The sequence below is a fragment of the Chanodichthys erythropterus genome, chromosome 21, assembly GCF_024489055.1.
Source record: "Chanodichthys erythropterus isolate Z2021 chromosome 21, ASM2448905v1, whole genome shotgun sequence".
NCBI classification, from domain to species: domain Eukaryota; kingdom Metazoa; phylum Chordata; class Actinopteri; order Cypriniformes; family Xenocyprididae; genus Chanodichthys; species Chanodichthys erythropterus.
The window spans coordinates 18,622,742-18,643,411 of NC_090241.1; the positions used below are offsets into that span (position 1 = coordinate 18,622,742).

At 35.7% G+C, this 20,670-nt stretch overlaps 1 protein-coding gene across 1 annotated transcript; it reads left to right on the top strand.

Annotated features, from left to right (window-relative positions):
• Positions 1-20,380, top strand: inpp5d (inositol polyphosphate-5-phosphatase D). Its single transcript, XM_067372981.1, has 27 exons — positions 1-338; positions 1,120-1,183; positions 3,734-3,869; positions 7,613-7,778; positions 7,958-8,098; positions 8,216-8,306; positions 8,802-8,879; positions 8,976-9,053; positions 9,637-9,760; positions 10,144-10,250; positions 10,398-10,500; positions 11,762-11,958; positions 12,044-12,161; positions 12,276-12,372; positions 12,485-12,623; positions 12,905-13,013; positions 14,255-14,343; positions 14,460-14,541; positions 14,638-14,727; positions 14,837-14,947; positions 15,094-15,173; positions 15,268-15,355; positions 15,767-15,913; positions 16,032-16,095; positions 16,302-16,514; positions 18,162-18,592; positions 20,010-20,380. Exons 1-27 carry the CDS (start codon positions 199-201, stop codon positions 20,057-20,059), a joined length of 3,333 nt encoding a protein of 1,110 aa, XP_067229082.1. The 5' UTR covers positions 1-198; the 3' UTR covers positions 20,060-20,380.
• The last annotated feature ends 290 nt before the right edge of the window (positions 20,381-20,670 follow it).

The following is a 20,670-nucleotide window of genomic DNA, read 5'->3' on the forward strand; positions in this document are numbered from 1 at the left end:
TCGCCCCTCTAACAGGAAGAGAGAGAAGCAGTGAGCCTACAGCCAGACAGAGCAGGAGCGGCTATTAGTTCTAACAACGCCATGAAACAGACCGTGAGACTCTAAAGCTGGCCTCATGTTGATGTCCTCTTGAAAACTGCCGGGGCCAAAATAACCTGGGTGTCTTCAGACTGAGGAAGGGAGAAGTCTTTGGAAAGGATGTTTTCCCACCAGCCATGGTACCATGGCAATATCACTCGGTCTACAGCAGAGGACCTCCTCTCCAAAGCAGGCAAGGATGGGAGCTTCCTCCTGCGGGACAGCGAATCCATACAGGGAGCTTATGCTCTCTGTGTTCTGTGAGTATTGCTGCTGTACATCTCAGGTGGAAGGCCGCATATGTTGTCAGCAATATTAGATGTAACGTGAAAGTTTTGGATGTTTGAGTGCGCTTGAGTTGGAATGTTGTTTAAATGTGACATTTGTAGTGAGTTTGCATGAGGTGACAATTGAGTCTGCCATAAATATAAAACATGCTTGGTTTTGTAGCACTGGCCCTGCAACCTTGTTATATATATATATATATGTTATATATATATATATATATATATATATATATATATATATATATATATATATATATATATATATATATATATATATATATATATATATATATACATAATGGTTTTTTAAACATTTCAGAAATGGCTTCCTACTTCCTACTCTGGGGGCTTATTGTCAGTTTAATGATATCAAATGTCAACTCCATATAAACTTATTCCAAAAATGATTATCATCGTTGGAATCAGTATACAAAACAGTGGCTCATTTGTTTGCAAACTGATCTCAGTTTCCCTGTTTCCTTGCAAATTGTACAGTTTGTGTAGTTCTATTGAATTGTGCTTTGTGAATGTAAGTCCAATATGATTCTTTGTACAGTGAATTATCAAACAGTGCTGACTGAGAGTGAAGGAAGTTGGTGAGGGGTTTCCCATTATTACTGCTTTCAGCAGAATGGCCCAAAATGGTTTCACTGTTTGTTTAAATTGTGACACATTACATGGAATTTGTTTTAATATGCATTATTTATGTTGCAGTTATGCAAATGAATGTTTTGTTCTTCTTAATGTTTTGCAGGTTCCAGAACTGTGTGTATACCTACAGAATATTACCAAATGAAGACAAAAAACTATCAGTCCAGGTAAGAATTTCCCAAATTTGTACCTGGTAGTGGTTACTGACCTCTGGTGAGAATATTTTGTATTGATTTCTTTGGCTTGAAGCTTCCTGCAATGGCTCTGCTTTCGTACTCGCACAGACAGGTGTTGCGTGTGCTGGGGGACTATTTTGAGATGTGCACTGAAACACTTCTCCTTGTGACATCAAGACTTAAAAGTCACCAGAATTGTGTTTTTTGTTGTTGCTTTAGTGAAAATAAAGCTTTTGGTGGACCCCAACAGTATTTGGACTCTTTGGACGTGTAAAACACACTTAAAATCGCATTCATTAGGAACAAAATATCAAACAGCGGCATCTGCGAACATCTATTCATTTTCACGAAACTTACTTCACTTTTCGCCCATTGTTCCTCTCAATTTCACAGGAGAACCACAAGTGTAGCTCATCACATTAACTATGTTCTACTCAAGTTTGACAACTGGAAAATGTTCAAACACTTTTTTGTCTCCAGTGTATTTAATTATTAAATATAATTTATAATTTTTTAAAATGTAATTTTAAACCTTTTTCTGTGAAAAGTGTTTGTACTTTATTTTGCGATATTTCGTTATCCATTGAAATGAAATCCGTCGAATTTTTGATCACACTGTATGTATTATAATATTCATGTGTTTTAATCATTTTATTCTGTCTACAACACCATGGTGCACTAAAATGGTGGTCAAGTGAAAAAATAATAAAATAATAAAAAAACGAAAAGTAGTGGCAAATATACTCAATCCTCTGCTAATTCCGTGTTGCGCTCATAGTCTGCTGGTCACTTGACAAAACACTGTCCATTTTTATGACTAGTTGCACTCAACATCTGGCATCCAACAAACCATTTACTATCTTGTGCTTGGTAATGAATGTGTGACCTTGTGACAGTTGGTTCTTCAGCTGCTGAAGACTCTCTGAGACCGTTGTGTGGGTGTCTTGTCTTTCAAACTAGTATCTATTATGTCCTCTGCATTAAAGCAAGCATTGGTCTACCAGCGTGACAGTGCAGCTGCAAAACCAGTTGGTGGTTTTATTCAAGCTATACAAAACTCTTATCCTCGTGACAAACAAAATAATGGAAGCAAATCAGTGACCTTTGATTATAATTTGCATTGTTCTCTCTTGCCGTTACATTTCAAAGTAACCTGCACTCAAGGGACGAGGCTAAACCAAAAACTGTTGTACAATGCCCGTCAATGTTTCTCTACCACAGCTCTTCCTCTTTCAAGCCTGCGTTGCAGCACAGCCTCGGTTTTAATTTATCCATCAGCGTGGGTGTTAAGCAAGCCACAGGGTTCCTCTTGCACCCCGCCTTGAATGGAAAGTTTCAAAAAGTGTTCATGTCAAATAATTTTATTAGATTAGCAAAATTCAATTAAAAGTCATAGTTTGTGCTGACCTTAAACCATTGTAGGAGAATGTGGGAGGTTTTTCATGCAATGATTATGCTTGTTTCCTATTGCCAGTCGGACATCTTGTGATTTCCAGGCTAAGATGCATGACGTGTTGAGATGATTTTGTGTGCAATGCTAAAAACGTTGCCATTTTCCTTACCCAGCAAGCAATAGCCGCCATTTCACTGTCTCGGTTGACTATAGACCCGCTATTCCGGCTATGAGTAACCATTACATTTTGTTACATGTAGTTTTTGCCAAAATAACTTGGCGATGTATGATGTATGATATTGAGATGTATGATATTCCATTAGGCTATGTAAGCATGTAAGTCAACAGTGATTACAAGGTGTTTGGTTTCATTTCTTTGACATGTTCTATGCTATTCATAGCCCACTTATTGTCAAAACTGATTCATTGTAGTTTTTGGCCATGCAGCACATTTAGATTGTTGATATCCCATCATGTTCGCAATGTCAATAATATCTACAAGATGTAAGTGTCATTTCATGACATCTGTGGTCACGATTTAGCTATTAAACAGACATATTTTAAATGCAAATTGCTTGCTGGGTAAGTTTCTCCATAGCCAAAAATATAAAGACTGTTTCATTTTAAAATTAGGGGCTATACATTTTGGTTGGTTGACGGAGGACAAAGTGTACTGTACAGTATGTGTGCTGAATTTTTCTGAATACAGTGTGCTTTTCTACATCCAATACCAAATCAAATCATTATAATTAGTTTTAAATTTATTTGATTTTTTTTTTCTTTTTTTTTTTTTTTAGATCTTTGTATAGTATTGCATATAATTGGGTTAAAATATTTGCTCAGCATCAAGACATAAGTCAGATCAGGTGACTAAGAGCTTATACTCCAAATTCCTTTGGAAAAAGTAGCTTATAAACCCTTTGTGGCACCGAGTGAGTACATTTTTAAGGAAACCATGCTAAATTAAGAAATGCAATGTACTGCTATTGGTTTTGGATAAAGGAAGAACAACTAAGAGAGTCACTGGAAGTATTGCTGGTAGTGTGGAGCATATTTATGCAAATAATTATTTTGTATATCGTAAAATGCCATAAATATTGTTCAGAATAGCAGATCTTTCTTGTTTATCTGGTTTCTTTGCTTTGTAGGCATCAGAGGGGGTGCCTATTCGGTTCTTCTCTTTGCTGCCAGACCTGGTGGAGGCATATTATAAAGAGAACATGGGTCTGGTGACACACCTTCAGTATGCTGTGCAGAAGGAGGAGGAGCCGGAGGAGGAACCAGGTAAGTGAATTACAGTAAGCACTTTGATGGTTGCTGTTATGATGGTAATGTACAAAACCACTAGAGGAAATATTCATTTTTTTTTTGTTTTCTCTTTTTTTTGTTACAAATTCTATCACTGTATTATATTCGTAGATTATACTATTTGATTTTATTACATAGAATATTATTAGCTAACAATATGAGTGAAAAGCTTGATTAAAGGTGCCCTAGAACCAGTTTTTACAAGATGTAATATAAGTCTAAGGTGTCCCCTGAATGTGTCTGTGAAGTTTCAGCTCAAAATACCCCATAGATTTTTTTTAATTCATTTTTTTAACTTCCTATTTTGGGGCATCATTAACTATGCACCAATTCAGCGCGCGACCCCTTTAAATCACGTGCTCCCTGCCCCCCGAGCTCTCGACTAAAATACAGTGCATTTACAAAGTTCACACAGCTAATATATCCCTCAAAATGGATCTTTACAAAGTGTTCGTCATGCAGCATGTCTAATCGCGTAAGTATAGTATTTATTTAGATGTTTACATTTGATTCTGAATTAGTTTGAGGCTATGCTCCATGGCTAAAGCTAACATTACACACTGTTGGAGAGATTTATAAAGAATGAAGTTGTCTTTATACATTATACAGACTGCAAGTGTTTAAAAATGAAAATAACGACAGTCTTGTCTCTGTGAATACAGTAAGAAACGATGGTAACTTTAACCACATTTAACAGTACATTAGCAACATGGTAACGAAACATTTATAAAGACAATTTACAAATATCACTAAAACTATCATGTTATCATGGATCATGTCAGTTATTATTGCTCCATCTGCCATTTTTCGCTACTGTTCTTGCTTGCTTACCTAGTCTGATGATTCAGCTGTGCACAGATCCAGACGTTAATACTGGCTGCCCTTGTGTAATGCCTCGATCATGAGCTGGCATATGCAAATATTGGGGGCGTACATATTAATGATCCCGACTGTTACGTAACAGTCGGTGTTATGTTGAGAGTCTTTTAAAAAAATGAAATTTACATAAGAAGGAGGAAGCAATGGAGTTTGAAACTCAATGTATGTCATTTCCATGTACTGAACTCTTGTTATTCAACTATGCCAAGGTAAATTCAATTTTTGATTTTAGGGCACCTTTAAAGCATTGGTTCCCAAACTCGGATTTATAAAAAGGGGTGCACGGTCAGGTTAAATAAGTAATTAAACAAAAAATATTATTTTGTCATATTTTAGGCTATTACCTGTAGTTTAGATGACACACAGTATACACTTGAGCAGTTTGTTATCAGTGGTCATACTTTCCTTATTGTATAGTTGCATACGCACAAAAGCTAGATTCTGCGTACGCACAAAAGTTTTAAGATGTATAAAATCATGCGTATGCCAGAACCTGCAAAATTCCCTTTATAAAACCCTGTCTGCAGAAGATTGTGCGAACATGCTGCATCTCCTCCCGTCTCCTCCCTGAAATAACCATATATGAAGCTTACAACACCTAGTCTACTATGCATAATGTCATCTGCATATGATTTCCATGTATATTCCCATCCACGTGATACCATGTTTAAAGGGATAGTTCACCCAAAATAAAAAATTCTGTCATCATTTCCTCACCCTCAAGTTGTTCCAAACCTGTATAAATTGTTTTGATTTGCTGTACACAAAAGGAGATATTTGTAAGAATGTCAGTAACCAATTAGATCTCTCCCTTTATTGACTACCATAGTATTTTTTCCCCTACTATTGTATTCAGTGGGGTGTGAGAGCTGCTTGCATTTTTGCAAACTAGACCTTTAAAGGTACAAGACATTAGGAAAATATGTGATAGGCTACAGACTATGTTCCACCACATTATATTGCTAAAAATCAGTAAAAAAAAATCAGTATCTTTGCCTTGTTTTAAAATAAATAAATCAAAATTGTATAAAACACTGTTCAGAGAAAGTTGTTCTCATTCTTTTCCACTGGCCAAATAGTATTTTGTTTTAAACAAATCAAATTCATGCAATTTTGCCTAGCTATAAGGTAAACATATATTTTAGGATGTTTATATATTTGTAATGGAAACAGATAGGCCTTATTTTTGCATTGTAAATTAGGCTTTTGTCTGAGTTAGCGTGTCACTGACAAAATATATAAAAAAAAAAAAAAAAAGTGCATATCTAACCCGTTTACTGCGAAATCTATAATTCAAATACAATGGTATTTTTCATAATATTGGGAAGACCACGAAACGGGTTATTTTTGGTGTGCACGACTCCAACAGCAAACCTGCGTTCAGCAGATGTTGTACAGTAGCTACTCGTCGGACGACCATAGATTGATTTCTTGTCCGTCATTATGCCATTATGTTGCTAAGCCAACTGCTTAAACAGTAAGTGCATCATTGGTCATTATTCATATTTCTATGCAATTTAAAGAGAGCTATCATGCGGCAAGCAATCCTTGCTGTATAAACCATTAAAACATAACATGCCACAGGAAAAGTGTTCAAAAGCAGCGCATCCCCTACACATATTTCTATTTAAATTAATATAAAAATATTGTAACTTCTAGATAATGATTTCATGTAATTTCAGTTCAGCTTAACTCCATTAATGAGATGTGAAAATGGAAATGTTCAAATGTAAAAGAGTAAAAGAGTGCATGCGCGCGGTCACATTTATGCTAAGTTTATTTTTTTATAAATCCCGATATGCGCATTGAAAATTGAGTACGCTAGCGCGAGACATCACTGCCGTTGTCAGAGCATGATCAGACCTCACTAACCGAGTTGGACATAGTGGTGTTTTAGAGGTAAAAAATAATATAAATACTGTTCGTTTTCTCGCACAAACCGATCGTTACGTGTCTTAGGACATCAATGTGTCGTCACAAGCCGCAGGGTTTAATTTGGAATTGTCTGTGCACGTTTTTTCAACTCTTATTAATAGAGTTCCCATTGACTCGCATTATTTGACGAGTCAATGCGACGGTTGCAGTTAAAAATCATCATTTGTGTTCTACTGAAGAAACAAAGTCACCTACATCTTGGATGCACTGGGGGTAAGCAGATAAACATCAAATTTTCATTTTTGGGTGAACTATCCCTTTAAAGGTGCTCTAAGCGATGTCACGTGTTTTTAGGCCAAAACATTTTTTGTCACATACAGCAAACATCTCCTCACTATCTGCTAGCTGCCTGTCCCCTGAACACACTGTAAAAAAACGCGGTCTCTGTAGTCGCCACAAGCTCCGAAAACGGCAAATAAAAACAAACTGGTGCAGCCTGGACCACAAAACATAATAAACACGCTCCAGCCAATAACCGACAAGAATAATTTTAAATGCGCGTTCATGACTGTTTCAAGGAAGCACGGAGGGGAGGGGGAGGAGGAGGAGGAGGGAGGGTCTAGCTAGCCTCTGTTTTGTTTGACAACACTTCGAACCTCAACAGGAAGTTACTCCGCCCAGGATCACCAAATCAAGTTGACACGTTTGTTAACTATAGGATTTTGCAAGCAAGGTCATGTCTTAAAGTGTCTTTATGTGGGTGTTGGGCTTAAAAATATTTTTAAATATTTTTCTCTACAAAAGGGGGGCAGAAAAAATTTGGGAACCACTGTTTGTTTGTTTTTTCTTTGCTTTTTCATCATTATTTTCAATGTGTTCTCAGACTTTTTGTGACACTAAATGTAAGCTTTAATATTAATGGTTTTATTCAAAAACACTATTTGGTCAAATCTCCATTTCCACAGAACAATTCAGTTTGCCGCCTCAGTTACCACCCAGGAATATCGCAAGTAATGAAGGTAAAGAATGCCACAGTGATTCATCCAGAGGAACTGATAGAGGAACTGAGCTTGCCCGTCCCTCCATCTCAGACACCTATCTCCAGCGTTTGCAGCAAATCGACACAACAAAGTACAATTTAATACAATACAAGATTTATCTGTCCTACTTGGATCAGTACAATTTCTTGTTAAACACATTATGATTTAATTCTGTCTGATGTAATATTTTTTTTGACTGTGTCAGTTTAGAGTCATTGTACTGAGTAGCTTTGTTCTGGTGTGCTAATGATTCTGATGTTCGATATCCAGTCTACCAGAGGACCATCAGAAGTCCATTCAGGAATATTTCCGCACATCTGTGTGTCTGGATGCAGAACAGGTGCAGAATGGGAACCCAACTCTGCCCCACTTTAAAAAGCTCACACAGAGTATCTGCAAAAACCTAAACAGGTACAATTGTTCTGAAAAATGTGTGAATTCTGAAACCTTATCACACTTATATGACCTTATTTTGATATTGACAGTTTATTCATTGTGCATTTAACTGACATTCCTATTTGTTCGTAGTGAAATAGCTCGCACACTTCCGAGTCTTGAGGCACTGCAGAAAGTTTTGGATCAACCGCTGTCTCCTGGAGCTGGGAGACTAAGGAGTCAGGTAAGTAAGCATGAATCAAGCCAGGAAGTGTTGTTCCTGATTTTAAATGTCTACCACTCTTATGAGGTGACATTAGGAGGTGTAAGTCTCTGTCTAATAAATATAAAAACTAATTTAATGCAAGAAAATAAAATTGATTTCATATTAAACATAAGAAAATTCAAATTAAAAAGACCAAAACTCACTAGGTATAGTGATAGCTTATAACAGCAGTACTCTTTGTAGCTGACTTTTTACTCATTTACATAATTTAGGGGTTAAATAGTAGATTTTAAATTATTACATTAGAATATAACAATCAATCTTGAGACACATTGCACAATAAACCGCTAAGTTACAGATGTTAGAACCAAAATAATGTTGCAACACTTTGCTGTTTCCCCTACAGACAAGAAATGAAATGAGAAACAACAATAATATTTACAAAAAAAGTGGTTTGTTAAGGTGCTTTTACAAAACTTCTAAACTTATAAGCTTGATTTTACTCTTTTCCAGCTGTCTGGAGATGCAAATCAGTCTGTGGCTTTCAGACTGGAGCAACTGACTAAGCTTATATATTCAATAGAAGACAAGGTACCTCTGTTCTATATTTATGGATGACGGCAAACAGAGAAATAAAATGCTTACCTGGGAATTTTATTGTAGACTAACATAACCTCTTATTTACAGACCAAGAATGCTGTGTTTGAATTTGTCGGATATGATGGAGGGCACAGAAAGTCACTTATTCCTCCGGTTTTGTTTGAAGTAAGAAATTCAGTTCAACAATAATTATACCATTTTTAGTAACACTTTACAATAAGTTTTCATTTGTTTATTTCAACTAACACTACATTAGTTAACAAGAACAATACTACTACAACATATTAACCCCTTTTAAGATCAAAAGTTGTATCTATTAAGTTTAGTTAATGGATCACTGTGAACTGAACATGGGCATTTTTATTAACTAAATAAATGCTGTAAAAACAGTTTGTTTATTGTTAGTTCATTGTAACGTGTTACCTTTTTTTTTTTTATTACTTAGATTAGTACAAGTATATAAATTCCTGTTGTTTGATTACTGTATATATATCCGAAGTGAAAGTCATAACCTGTAACCTTCTTCCTGCTTGTAATGATGTCATAATGATGAAAGCATGAATGTTTGCGACTGCTCTGCTATCCAAAACCACATGCAAATTAGTGTTATGTTTGCCTATGTGGCGACAGGCGATGGCATTTGGTTGGTTGCCTCTGCACACAGCTATCGTAGATAACCTTTGTAACTATTTTAGGCACAGAAATGCTGAACTTAATTTTACTTTATTGTCCTTTTCTGTGTTAACAGGTAAAATTTGACTCCCTCGGTATTTCAAACAAAATGTACCTCAAAGTAGATGTGGAAGGCGGGAAGGTTTACTTCAAGAAGTCCAAAGATGGACCTGAGGATAAATATTTTGTGCACAATAAAAGTATGCTGAACTTCATCACTTACATAACCACATACATTTGAATGTGACAACAGTGTTTCAAGTCAGCAGGCCTTCATTGCAAAATAAACCTTGATAGGATGATCAGGACCCAGATGCAAAGCGGCCTTCCTCCTGAAGGGTTGCGAAAATGTGCATTATCCTGCTTACTTTGACTTATTTTTATTATGTTAAAGAAATGAAAAAGAAACACTGGTTTCAAGAGACGTCGGTTGTGGTCAAATATACAGTACAGTGGTGGTCATTATACTAAATATTTGACCACAGAATTTTGTGTTGGACCCAAGAGCCGTGTAACCAAAATGTGTGAAATTACCTATTAACCAGTAAATAATGGGAACATGCCAACCATGCTTAATTTTCAGTCTTGCAGTTGGTGAAGTCACAGAAGATGCATAACAGACTAGCATTGGTGGTAGAGACAGAAAAGGAAAAAACTCAGCGCAAAGAATTTGTCTTTGATGACACAAAGGTAAAAATCCCACTGTGTTACAGCAGCGATGAAAAGTTTTTGGATGGAGTTTTTAGGAAGTCACATAAATGAACAATGTGAACAATAATATACAGTGTGTTTTTAATGTCCCTGTGTGTAAATGTGTATATCAAAACACATTTTCAGAAAAGAGAAGGATTCTGCCAGCTTCTACAGCAGATGAAGAACAAGCACTCAGGAAAACCTGAGCCGGATATGATCACCATCTTTGTTGGCACCTGGAACATGGGTAATATGCATTTAGCATTTAGCCTATTAGCATTTTTTATTTTTTTTTGTCCAAAAAAGCTTCTGAGGGTCTCCTTAATTCAAATATTTTTGGAGCTGAAGCACAAAATATTGTGATATAAGAGCTGTACATGTTTTTTTTTTGTTTGTTTTTTTATAATGACAATAGCTTACTTATGAAAAAAAGAAGTTCACTGTAGCATATTATTTAAAAAAGAGAACTCAATACAGAAGTAATATACTTTAAAAGAATATACTTAAGTGTGAACTGAATGTAATGTTTCAAACACTTAATGAAAATGTATAATGGTTAAAATTTATATGAATTGCAATTATTTAAGTGTTTTCTTTACCCACTTTCGAATACTTATATGTTAAATTATATGTTATTTCATAATTCTGTTGTCTTTGAAATACGGTTAAAGTGTACTGACAAATATACAGATACGTGTACAGTATATGGTAAACTAAAATACATTTCAATGTTTTTTTATGTTATATCATTTATACAAGTACACATTTGTAATGATTAAATTACAATTTAGTACATTTAAAATATATTTAAATGTAATGTCAAATAACACTATACAGTTCAAATTATAATCAGATACTTGCACTTTAGTATGTTTAAGACTTATTAAAGGCTTAGTTCACGCAATAATGAAAATAATGTCATTTATTACTCAACCCTCATGCAGTTTCCCCCCTGTAAGACCTTTGTTCATCTTTGGAACACAAATTGAGACATTTTTGTTGAAGTCCGATGGCTCAGTGAGGCCTCTATTGCCAGCAATGACATTTCCTCTCTCAAGATCCATTAATGTACTAAAAACATATTTAAATCAGTTCATGTGAGTACAGTGGGTCCATATTAATATTATAAAGCGACAAGAATATTTTTGGTGCGCCAAAAAAAACAAAATAACGACTTATATAGTGATGGCCGATTTCAAAACACTGCTTCACGAGCATTATGAATCAGTGTATCGAATCATGTGTCAAAACCGCCAAACTGCTGAAATCACGTGACTTTGGCGCTCTGAACCACTGATTTGGCACGCTGATTCATAATGCTCCGAAGCTTCATGAAGAAATCTTTTAATTTGACATTAGTTACACAGTCATGAAAGTTTGCTCTCTTTAAGTGCATATAAGTGGCTATTGATTTAAATAATATTGTATTATCTGTAAGTACAGTTTCTGGTATAAGAGATTAAATGTACATTAACTAGAGATGAAGTGAACTTGTTCTGTCCATTCAGGAAATGCGAATCCACCACAAAACATCACCTCCTGGTTGCAGTCAAAGGGTCAGGGAAAAACCCATGATGACACAGCCAATCAAATCCCACATGATATCTATGTAATTGGGACACAGGAGGACCCGCTGGGAGAGAAGGAGTGGATAGAAACCGTTAGGGGAGCCCTTAGGGACATAACTAACATTAGCTTCAAGCAAGTAAGTGACACAAAACCCAACAAGAAGGTTTTTTTGCATATTATGTCAGCTCAATGATGACAGCTGTGTGTTTGGTTTTTAACAGATAGCCACTCAGACACTGTGGAGTATAAGAATTGTGGTTCTAGCCAAGCCGGAACATGAGAACCGCTTCTCTCACGTCTTCTCTGATAGTGTTAAGACTGGCATAGCTAATGCTCTAGGTTTGTTTATAGCTTTTTTTTCCAAAAACATTTAATAGGAAATGTAAAGCAAGCTGTATATCCTACTTTGTTGTATGTAAAAAGCTAATTATGTGTGTATATGTGTGTTTAAAGGGAATAAAGGAGCAGTGGGGGTGTCTTTTATGTTTAATAGAACCTCCTTTGGGTTTGTCAACAGTCACCTGACCTCAGGAAGTGAAAAGAAACTGAGGTAAGCCACAACCCAAAAACCTGCCGGTGTGACAAAAAACATTGACGTAAATACACATGAACAATAATAATAAATAGTAAAATTTAGTAACTGATTACTCTACCTTTTCCAGGCGAAACCAGAACTACATCAGTATTCTGCGTTTTCTGAATCTCGGAGATAAGAAACTTAATCCTTTTGACATCAACCATCGCTTCACACACCTCTTCTGGCTGGGGGATCTGAATTATAGGGTTGACCTTCCATCACAGGTAAGTTCACATTATGTATCAAACATATAACAGTGTTATATATTTTAAATAGAACTCTTCATGCTGATCAGATAAAAAAAATCAAAAGTGTCTATGGACACATTATGCATCAGTTACCCACATTATGATACCTTGAGGCATGAACTGCCTTTGTGGTTGTACATACTTGTATTCAGAGCAGGTAGTTCCTCTATTAAGACAAGAGCTGTCACGTACTGCAGCTCCTGACATCAACTGACAGGAAAAGACAGAACTTTTGCATAGTTGTTTGCTCTTTGCAGGAAGCTGAGAACATTGTGATGAAGATCAAACAGCAGCAGTACCAGGAACTGCTGGCCAGAGATCAGCTGAACATAGAGAGGGAAGAGAAAAAGGTCTTTTTAGACTACGGTGAGTTTTGTGCTCATAGAATAGGAACATGTACAATGATAAAAATGTTATCATTATTTTTAGTTACTTGTCTCATTATTGGTTATTAACTATTATTGGTGAGGTAGCACTTGTTTATAATTTACTTATAATTTTTAAATAACTGATTATTTAACTACAAAGTTACTCAATGTCCATCCCTAGTCCAAACAGGTAGTCCAAAACACCTAGTTGAGCCATTGTTGCTACAAATAGAGCAAACAATGTTGAAATAGCCACAGTGTTTACACTTCCACCTACGAATGGCTCACTTATAGTTTCTCTACACAGATGAGATGGGATATGAGAGTATTTAAAGTTTTTTTTATCAAAAAAAAAATCACACACATCAACTTTGAATCAAATAGAAATGCAGGACCTTATGCTGTTAACTGGAGGTTTACCAACTTTAATCCAAAACAGGTGTTTTAGGATTTTCTTTTGATAGTTTGTATTATCATTTTTGCATTTCCAGTGGGTTTTAGCCTACTAACATCATACTACTATATAAGGTAAATTTAGAAGAAACACAGACACTACTGTTCAAAAGTTTGGGGTTGGTAAGATTTTTTTATGTTTTAGATAAAGGTCTCTCATGCTCACAAAGACTGCATTTATTTACAAAAAATACATTGAAATATTATTACAATTTTAAAAACTCTATTTCTATTTTATTATTTTTAAAATGTTTTTTCTTGTGATGGCAAAGCTAAATTTTCCAGCCATTACTCCAGTCTTCAGTGTCACATGATCCTTCAGAAATCATTCTAATATGCTGATTTGGTGCTTAAGAAACATTTCTTATTATTGTCAATGTTAAAAACAGCTGTGCTGTTTAATGTTTTTTAGTGGAAACCATGATACGTTTATCAGGATTCTTTGATAATTACTGTCTCTTTTAAGATTAATTTAATGCATACTAAATAAAAGTATTATTTTATTTTTCAATCAATCAATCAATCAATCAATCAATCAATCAATCAATCAATCAATCAATCAATCAATCAGTCAGTCAGTCAGTCAGTCAGTCAGTCAGTCAGTCAGTCAGTCAGTCAGTCAGTCAAACAATCAATCAATCAATCCTGCTGACCCAAACTTTTGCACTGTGGTGTATGAACATACATATATATGGTATATATGTCATTGAGGTATATTATGCCACAGTTGTTGAGGAATAGAGGCATGCTTAGTATCGGATTCCATTCATATGTTTTATTTTACAGTGGAGGAGGAGATTACATTTGCCCCCACGTATCGTTTTGAGAGAGACACACGGGAGAAATATGCCTACACTAAAGCCAAAGCCACAGGGGTATAGCTTGAAAGCCACCATACATCTGAACAACCTTTGCTATGGAGCAGATATATTATAAAATTTAATTTAATGATAAAAATCCTCTTTACATAAAAATTTTATCTCACTAACAGACAAAATACAACTTGCCTTCATGGTGTGATCGTGTACTTCGCAAGTCCTACCCTATGGTGCATGTGGTTTGCAACTCCTATGGTTAGTTCATTACATTTTAAATGCATGTTTTAAATTCTATAAGAAGTTCAATGCAGACGTCTTTAACCAATATTACTCTTTGATTTTTTTTTTTAGGATGCACCAATGATATCATGACAAGTGACCATTCCCCTGTATTTGCCACATTTGATGTTGGCGTGACTTCTCAGTTTGTCTCAAAAAATGGTAAGATGTTGTAAATATTTCACTATGGCAACAATCCCCTTTGCATCCCGGCCAGCTGTCTTGTGCATTGTGCCGATGCACTAATTATTAACTATTTTGCTCTTTACAGATCTGTCAACGGATGCTCAGGGTGCTATAAAGATCATGAATTGTGTGGCTGTTCTTTCCACTAAATCAAAGACCAAGTTCTTCATTGAGTATCACTCAAGCTGCTTGGAGAGTGAGGAGCTATATCCATTATACTTTCACTTAAATCTTAAATGATCACAAATCATTTGAATCCCACATTTTTTTTTCTTTGTAAGTTCACATAAGCTACTGCAAAAAGAGAAAAGTAAAGTTAAATACTTCAAATACTTTTTCTAGAGTTTGTGAAGGGTCCTGAAGGAGAAAACCAAGAGAACTCAGAGGGCTCGATAAAAGTTCGATTTGGGGGACAAGTTGAGGTAAAAACTCTATTTGGTAAAACATTATGAATAAAAACATACATTGAAAGCTCAGCCGTCATGTTTACATTATCTTTGTGAAATCGCTTTGCAGCTTACGCCCATCATTGCAGACCCAGAATACCTCCTTGATCAGCACATCCTCATCTGCGTTAAATCTACAGATTGTGATGAGTCATATGGTAAGGTTACCTAAAATGTGTGAAAGTTCACTAGCACTCACATGCCCGTAATTTAGCTGGCTTAGTAGTTTATTGACCCTGTTTGCAAGTACTTCATTTTCTGATTTCATTTTTAATGTTCATAGTTAAAAGGTGGAAAACTATGCACCACAACTATTGGAATATTCCTGTAAACATGAAATCGGAATATTCCAAATGTTATAAAGAATGTTCAGTCATGGTGACTCAAAATTCTGAATAATATAGGCATTATGGCATTTGGTTTTAGATTTCTAAAAACTGGAATATTAGCTTTATCTGGTTATATCATGTGTTTATGTGATGCTTATATAATCAGAATAAGCCATATTCTGATTAGTACTGGAATATTCATATGCATGTGTAAACAGTCCTGCTGCACTCTCTCTGTAGGTGAAGGCTGTGTTGCTCTGCGTTCTGCTGAAAACTCTTACTATGAGTTCTCTATCGAACTCACCCATCATGGTGAGCACACAGGCCTGCTAACAGGTGGCATTCAACTCCCCAAATCTGAAGGAAAACAGACAGAGAAGCTGTATGGTGAGTGAACTGTACAGCAATGCCTGATATAAAGCATTCCAGAATTGTGATATAATGTTTTCCTTCCTGAGTAACGAGGCTATGTTCCTTTCCTTAAGATTATTTTTCTTTATTCCAGATTTCATTAAAGTCGGAGATGACACAGGAGCTGGTAAAGGCAGATCAGGAGATAATACCAAAATGTAAAATATTCCCATTTTCCCTCTTTGCTGTTTACATTTATTCATTTAGCAGATGCTTATATCCATAGTGATATGTTATTATGTTGTGATGTTTTATTACATTTTTCAATCAAAAAGACATATTTTCTTATTCACTTTGACATTCTTCACAAAGATTATATTCGGTTATTTTTGTACAACTAAATAACTTGGACATTCTTTGACAGATCTTCTTCAGTCCTCGCCGCCACTGATATAAGTAACCCCAGTTATATGGGTGTAGGCTACAAGAGCAGTAACCAGGCAGACAGGGGCCCCGGCAACATGTCCCCAAGATCTGGGCCATCATCAAAGGACATGACGCATGGCAATCTCTCCCCAAAAAAGAGTAGTTATGACCATGCTACATCTAGCCCAACTGCAAAGACATCAAACCCTATGTACGTATATTTTGACATATTTTTATCTCCTTTATCTCATCAATAAATCCATCATGTCATCTGACAAATGTCTTTGATTTAGTCAAAGATAACAAAGGTTTTTACATTTAGACCATATTTACTGTCATGCAACAAACAAAGTTAATCACTATTAGTTTAATAACACTGTTAAAGCTGCAGTCCGTAACTTTTTTTGGGGTTAAAAATGATCCAAAATCAATTTTTGAGCATGTACATAACCAGCCAGTGTTCAAAACTATCTCCTTACCTTAGCCCGATTCACAACGGTAAGCTTTTAATAATGTTTTCTAATAAAATCAGTATTGGTGGGTTTCCGTGGGAAATCCTAGTATGCAGCCGTTCGTCTTTGCGTCATTACGTCATGTCTGTTTACATAAGAACGAGTCCCAGCTAGTAGGCTATATGTGAGGATGTCACGCAATGTTGATGTAGTTAACATTAACATTTGAGAAAAAAAGTATAACAATAATAATAATTTGCACAGTTTGACGTGATCCGAGCTAAGCGATCGTTAGATTTAATCACCATAGGCAGCACAAGTTATTGTAATGCTTTTTTTTTTCTCAGCTGGTCAGAACAAAAGTGGCAGACATGTTACTTACTTGTTCAGATGACATTTTCCGGTGAAAATTCTTATTTTGGTCATACTTCCAAGACATGTAATCTGCTATTCCGAAGTACAGTATCCACACCGATGCATGACTGACAGCAAACATTAGATTCATCCACGCTGAGGAGCCATGCCGATACACAACCCACATAAAGATGATAATTCCACAAATAACTGCAATTGCAGGTTTCAAACAGAGATGGCGACAAAGAGGCAAAACTTATGGACTGCAGCATTAAAGGGTTAGTTCACCCAAAAATGAAAATAATGTCATTTATTACTCATCCTCATGACGTTTTACACCCGTAAGGCCTTCGTTCATCTTCGGAACACAAATTAAGAAATTTTTGATTAAATCCGATGGCTCAGTGAGGCCTCTGTCACTGAACCTCTCAAGATCTATTAAGGTATGTGGTACCTTCAGTGGTTCAGTGGTTCTACCTTAATATTATAAAGTGACAAGAATACTTTTTGTGCGCCAAAAAAACCAAAATAACGACTTTAAAAACAACTTTCCGAAGATGAACGAAGGTCTTACGGGTGTAGAACGACACAAGGGTGAGTAATAAATGACATTATTTTCATTTTTGGGTGAACTAACCTTTTAAATATAGCAAATCTCATTTTTCATATTGTATATTATATGGTATTTTGTGATGTGCATATTCACTTTTAGCATTTAAACAATAATTTTAGTTTTTAGTGTTTTATTTTTTAGACTTTAGACAAGATAGCATAGATTTTTAACATCTGCAATTTATTGTCAGCCATCATTAGAAAAATGATCAGCTTATGGTTTAAGCCACATTTTTAATCATTATGCATCTCTAATATTTTTGATACATTTAAAATAATGTTTAGACAATTTTCTTATTTTTCAATTTTGCTCTGTTACTGAGACTAATATTATTTTTGATTACTAAAACAAAAAACTGTCTACAAACGACCAATTCTTGTTACATCTGTTCCAAATTATTCTACTAAATTAAGCTTTGCATGTTTTATTTTTGTTACAGATCTGAGGATGGGCAACCACCGGAAATGTTTGACAATCCCCTTTATGGCTCAATGAGTGGATCACGAGGAGGGAAAAATCATCTATCTCCTTCAGATCCTCACTTCTCCTTTCCCAAAACAGACCTTGATGTCGACCGTCAGCCCCCTGTTCCGACTCCTCGCTATCGCTCCTTCACCTGTTCAGAAACCAAACCTCAGTCATCATCAGCCGCAAACACCAGCGGTCTACAACCCCAGAGCATCACCAAGAAGCCTGTGGTGCCTTCTCGCTCTGAAGGGGGCATGATTGGGCCTAACAGACCTCCGGTACCTGTGAAGTCTCGCTCTGGTCAGCCACAAGAGCTTCAGCCAAAGCCCAGAGACTACAGAGACAGCTCAGAGCTCCCATCCAAGATAAGACCACCAACCAGACCAGGCCAATCCAAAGATGGTAAGATAACTGTATGCTCCACATTCCTTCCTTGCGGAAGACTGTAGATCAGGGCTCTCACGTTGACAGCTCCATTCCTTCAGAAATCAATTTAATATGCTGATTTGGTGCAAAAACCCCTCAATTTCTTATTATCAATGTTGAAAACAGTTGTGCTGCTTGATTTTTTTGTATAATAATATTAATATTAGGCTACTATTTTTACTATATTTTTAATAAAATAAATCCAGCTTTAGAGACATCTTTCAAAAACATAAAAAAAAAAAAAAAATCATAATTATTCCAAACTTTTGACTGGTAGTGTAACTAATACAAAGCTTAGTTTAAAGGTGCTCAAAAATTGAATTTACCTCAGCATAGTTGAATAACAAGAGTTCATTACATGGAAATGACATAAAGTGAGTCTCAAACTCCATTGTTTACTCGTTCTTATATAAATCTCATTTGTTTAAAAGACCTCCGAAAAACAGGCGAATCTCAACATAACACAGACTGTTACGTAACAGTCGGAATCATTAATATGTACGCCCAAAATATTTGCATTTGCCAGTTCATGTTCAAGGCATTACAAAAGGGCAGCCAGTATTAACGTCTGGATGTGCACAGCAGAATCATCAGACTAGGTAAGCAAGCAAGAACAATAGTGAAAAATGGCAGATGGAGCGATAATAACTGACATGATCCATGATATCATGATATTTTTAGTGATATTTGTGAATTGTCTTTCTAAATGTTTAGTTAGCATGTTGCTAATGTACTGTTAAATGTGGTTAAAGTTACCATCGTTTCTTACTGTATTCACGGAGATGAGAACCGTCACTATTTTCATTTTTAAACACTTGCAGTCTGTATAATTCATAAACACATCTTCATTATTTATAAATCTCTCCAACAGTGTGTAATGTTAGCTTTAGCCCGTTAGCCACGGAACACTATCAAACTCATTCAGAATCAAATGTAAACATCCAAATAAATACTATACTCACATGATCCGACGCATACATGCAGTATGCATTACAAACACCTTGTAAAGATCCATTTGAGGGTTATATTAGCTGTGTGAACTTTGTAAATGCACTGTATTTTAGTCGAGAGCTCGGGGGCAGGGAGTGCGCTATTTAAAGGGGCCGTGCGCTAAATCAGTGCATAGTTAATGATGCCCCAAAACAGGCAGTTAAAAAAATTAATTTAAAAAAAAATCTATGAGGTATTTTGAGCTGAAACTTAGCAGACACATTCAGGGGACACCTTAGACTTATATTACTCTTGTAAAAACTGGTTCTAGGGCACCTTTAAGAATTAGATATCTGATACTACAAAGCATGTATTTGTTTATATAATTGTAATTCATATTTAATTATTCAACATTTATTTAAATAATTTCCCCTTCTTTTTCATTTGCAACATCTGTCCTCAGTGCATCATGAGACGTCACAACCTCTGAAGATGAGTCGGCCTTTAAAATGATTTTCTATTGGTGTTCCATGGCAAGAGACCTTTCAGCGCTGGTGTGATCTTCATGTCTGATACTTGAGACTCTGCACTGGACAAAAACCATAAGCTTCTCAATCTCTGAGTACTCAAATGAATAAGTGCATAAACAATAAAAGGAACTTGGATATTGATTTTAAAATGATGATGAATGTTTCAGTTTGAATGTTACTGCATATAGTCATAAATAGAGCAATCATTTCATCAACCTGTTTCACCATTTCTTCTTGCTTGAAATATTTTATTAAATAGAGAAAAGTGAAAAGTTTTAATCTTCTAATAAAACCAAGTGTTGTACAGTCATTGTTTTCTCTCTTTTTTTGGTCTGGAAACATGCATGTTATAATGACTCAGTTTTAGCATTTAGGTCACCAATAGTTGTTGTTCTTAGGAATCCAAGCAGTGTAACACTCTGCAAAACGTTTTTACAGAATATGGCATTGCAGAGCCAATATTGTTAGTGCAATGCTTACCTCGTTTGATAAATAACAAGGAACAGTTCATAGAAGAGTATGGGAAATCCTGACACAAGATAGACTGTGCTTTTTAATTATTTGCCTCCATCTGCTGGTGAGAGAGGGAATATA

Excerpts from the sequence above, each read along its gene's own strand:
- inpp5d (XM_067372981.1), top strand. The coding sequence starts at position 199 with ATGTTTTCCCACCAGCCATGGTACCATGGCAATATCACTCGGTCTACA. Across the intron at positions 14,344-14,459 it reads CTAAAGCCAAAGCCACAGGG|ACAAAATACAACTTGCCTTC; the intron begins GTATAGCTTGAA and ends TCTCACTAACAG. Across the intron at positions 14,948-15,093 it reads TCACTCAAGCTGCTTGGAGA|AGTTTGTGAAGGGTCCTGAA; the intron begins GTGAGGAGCTAT and ends TACTTTTTCTAG.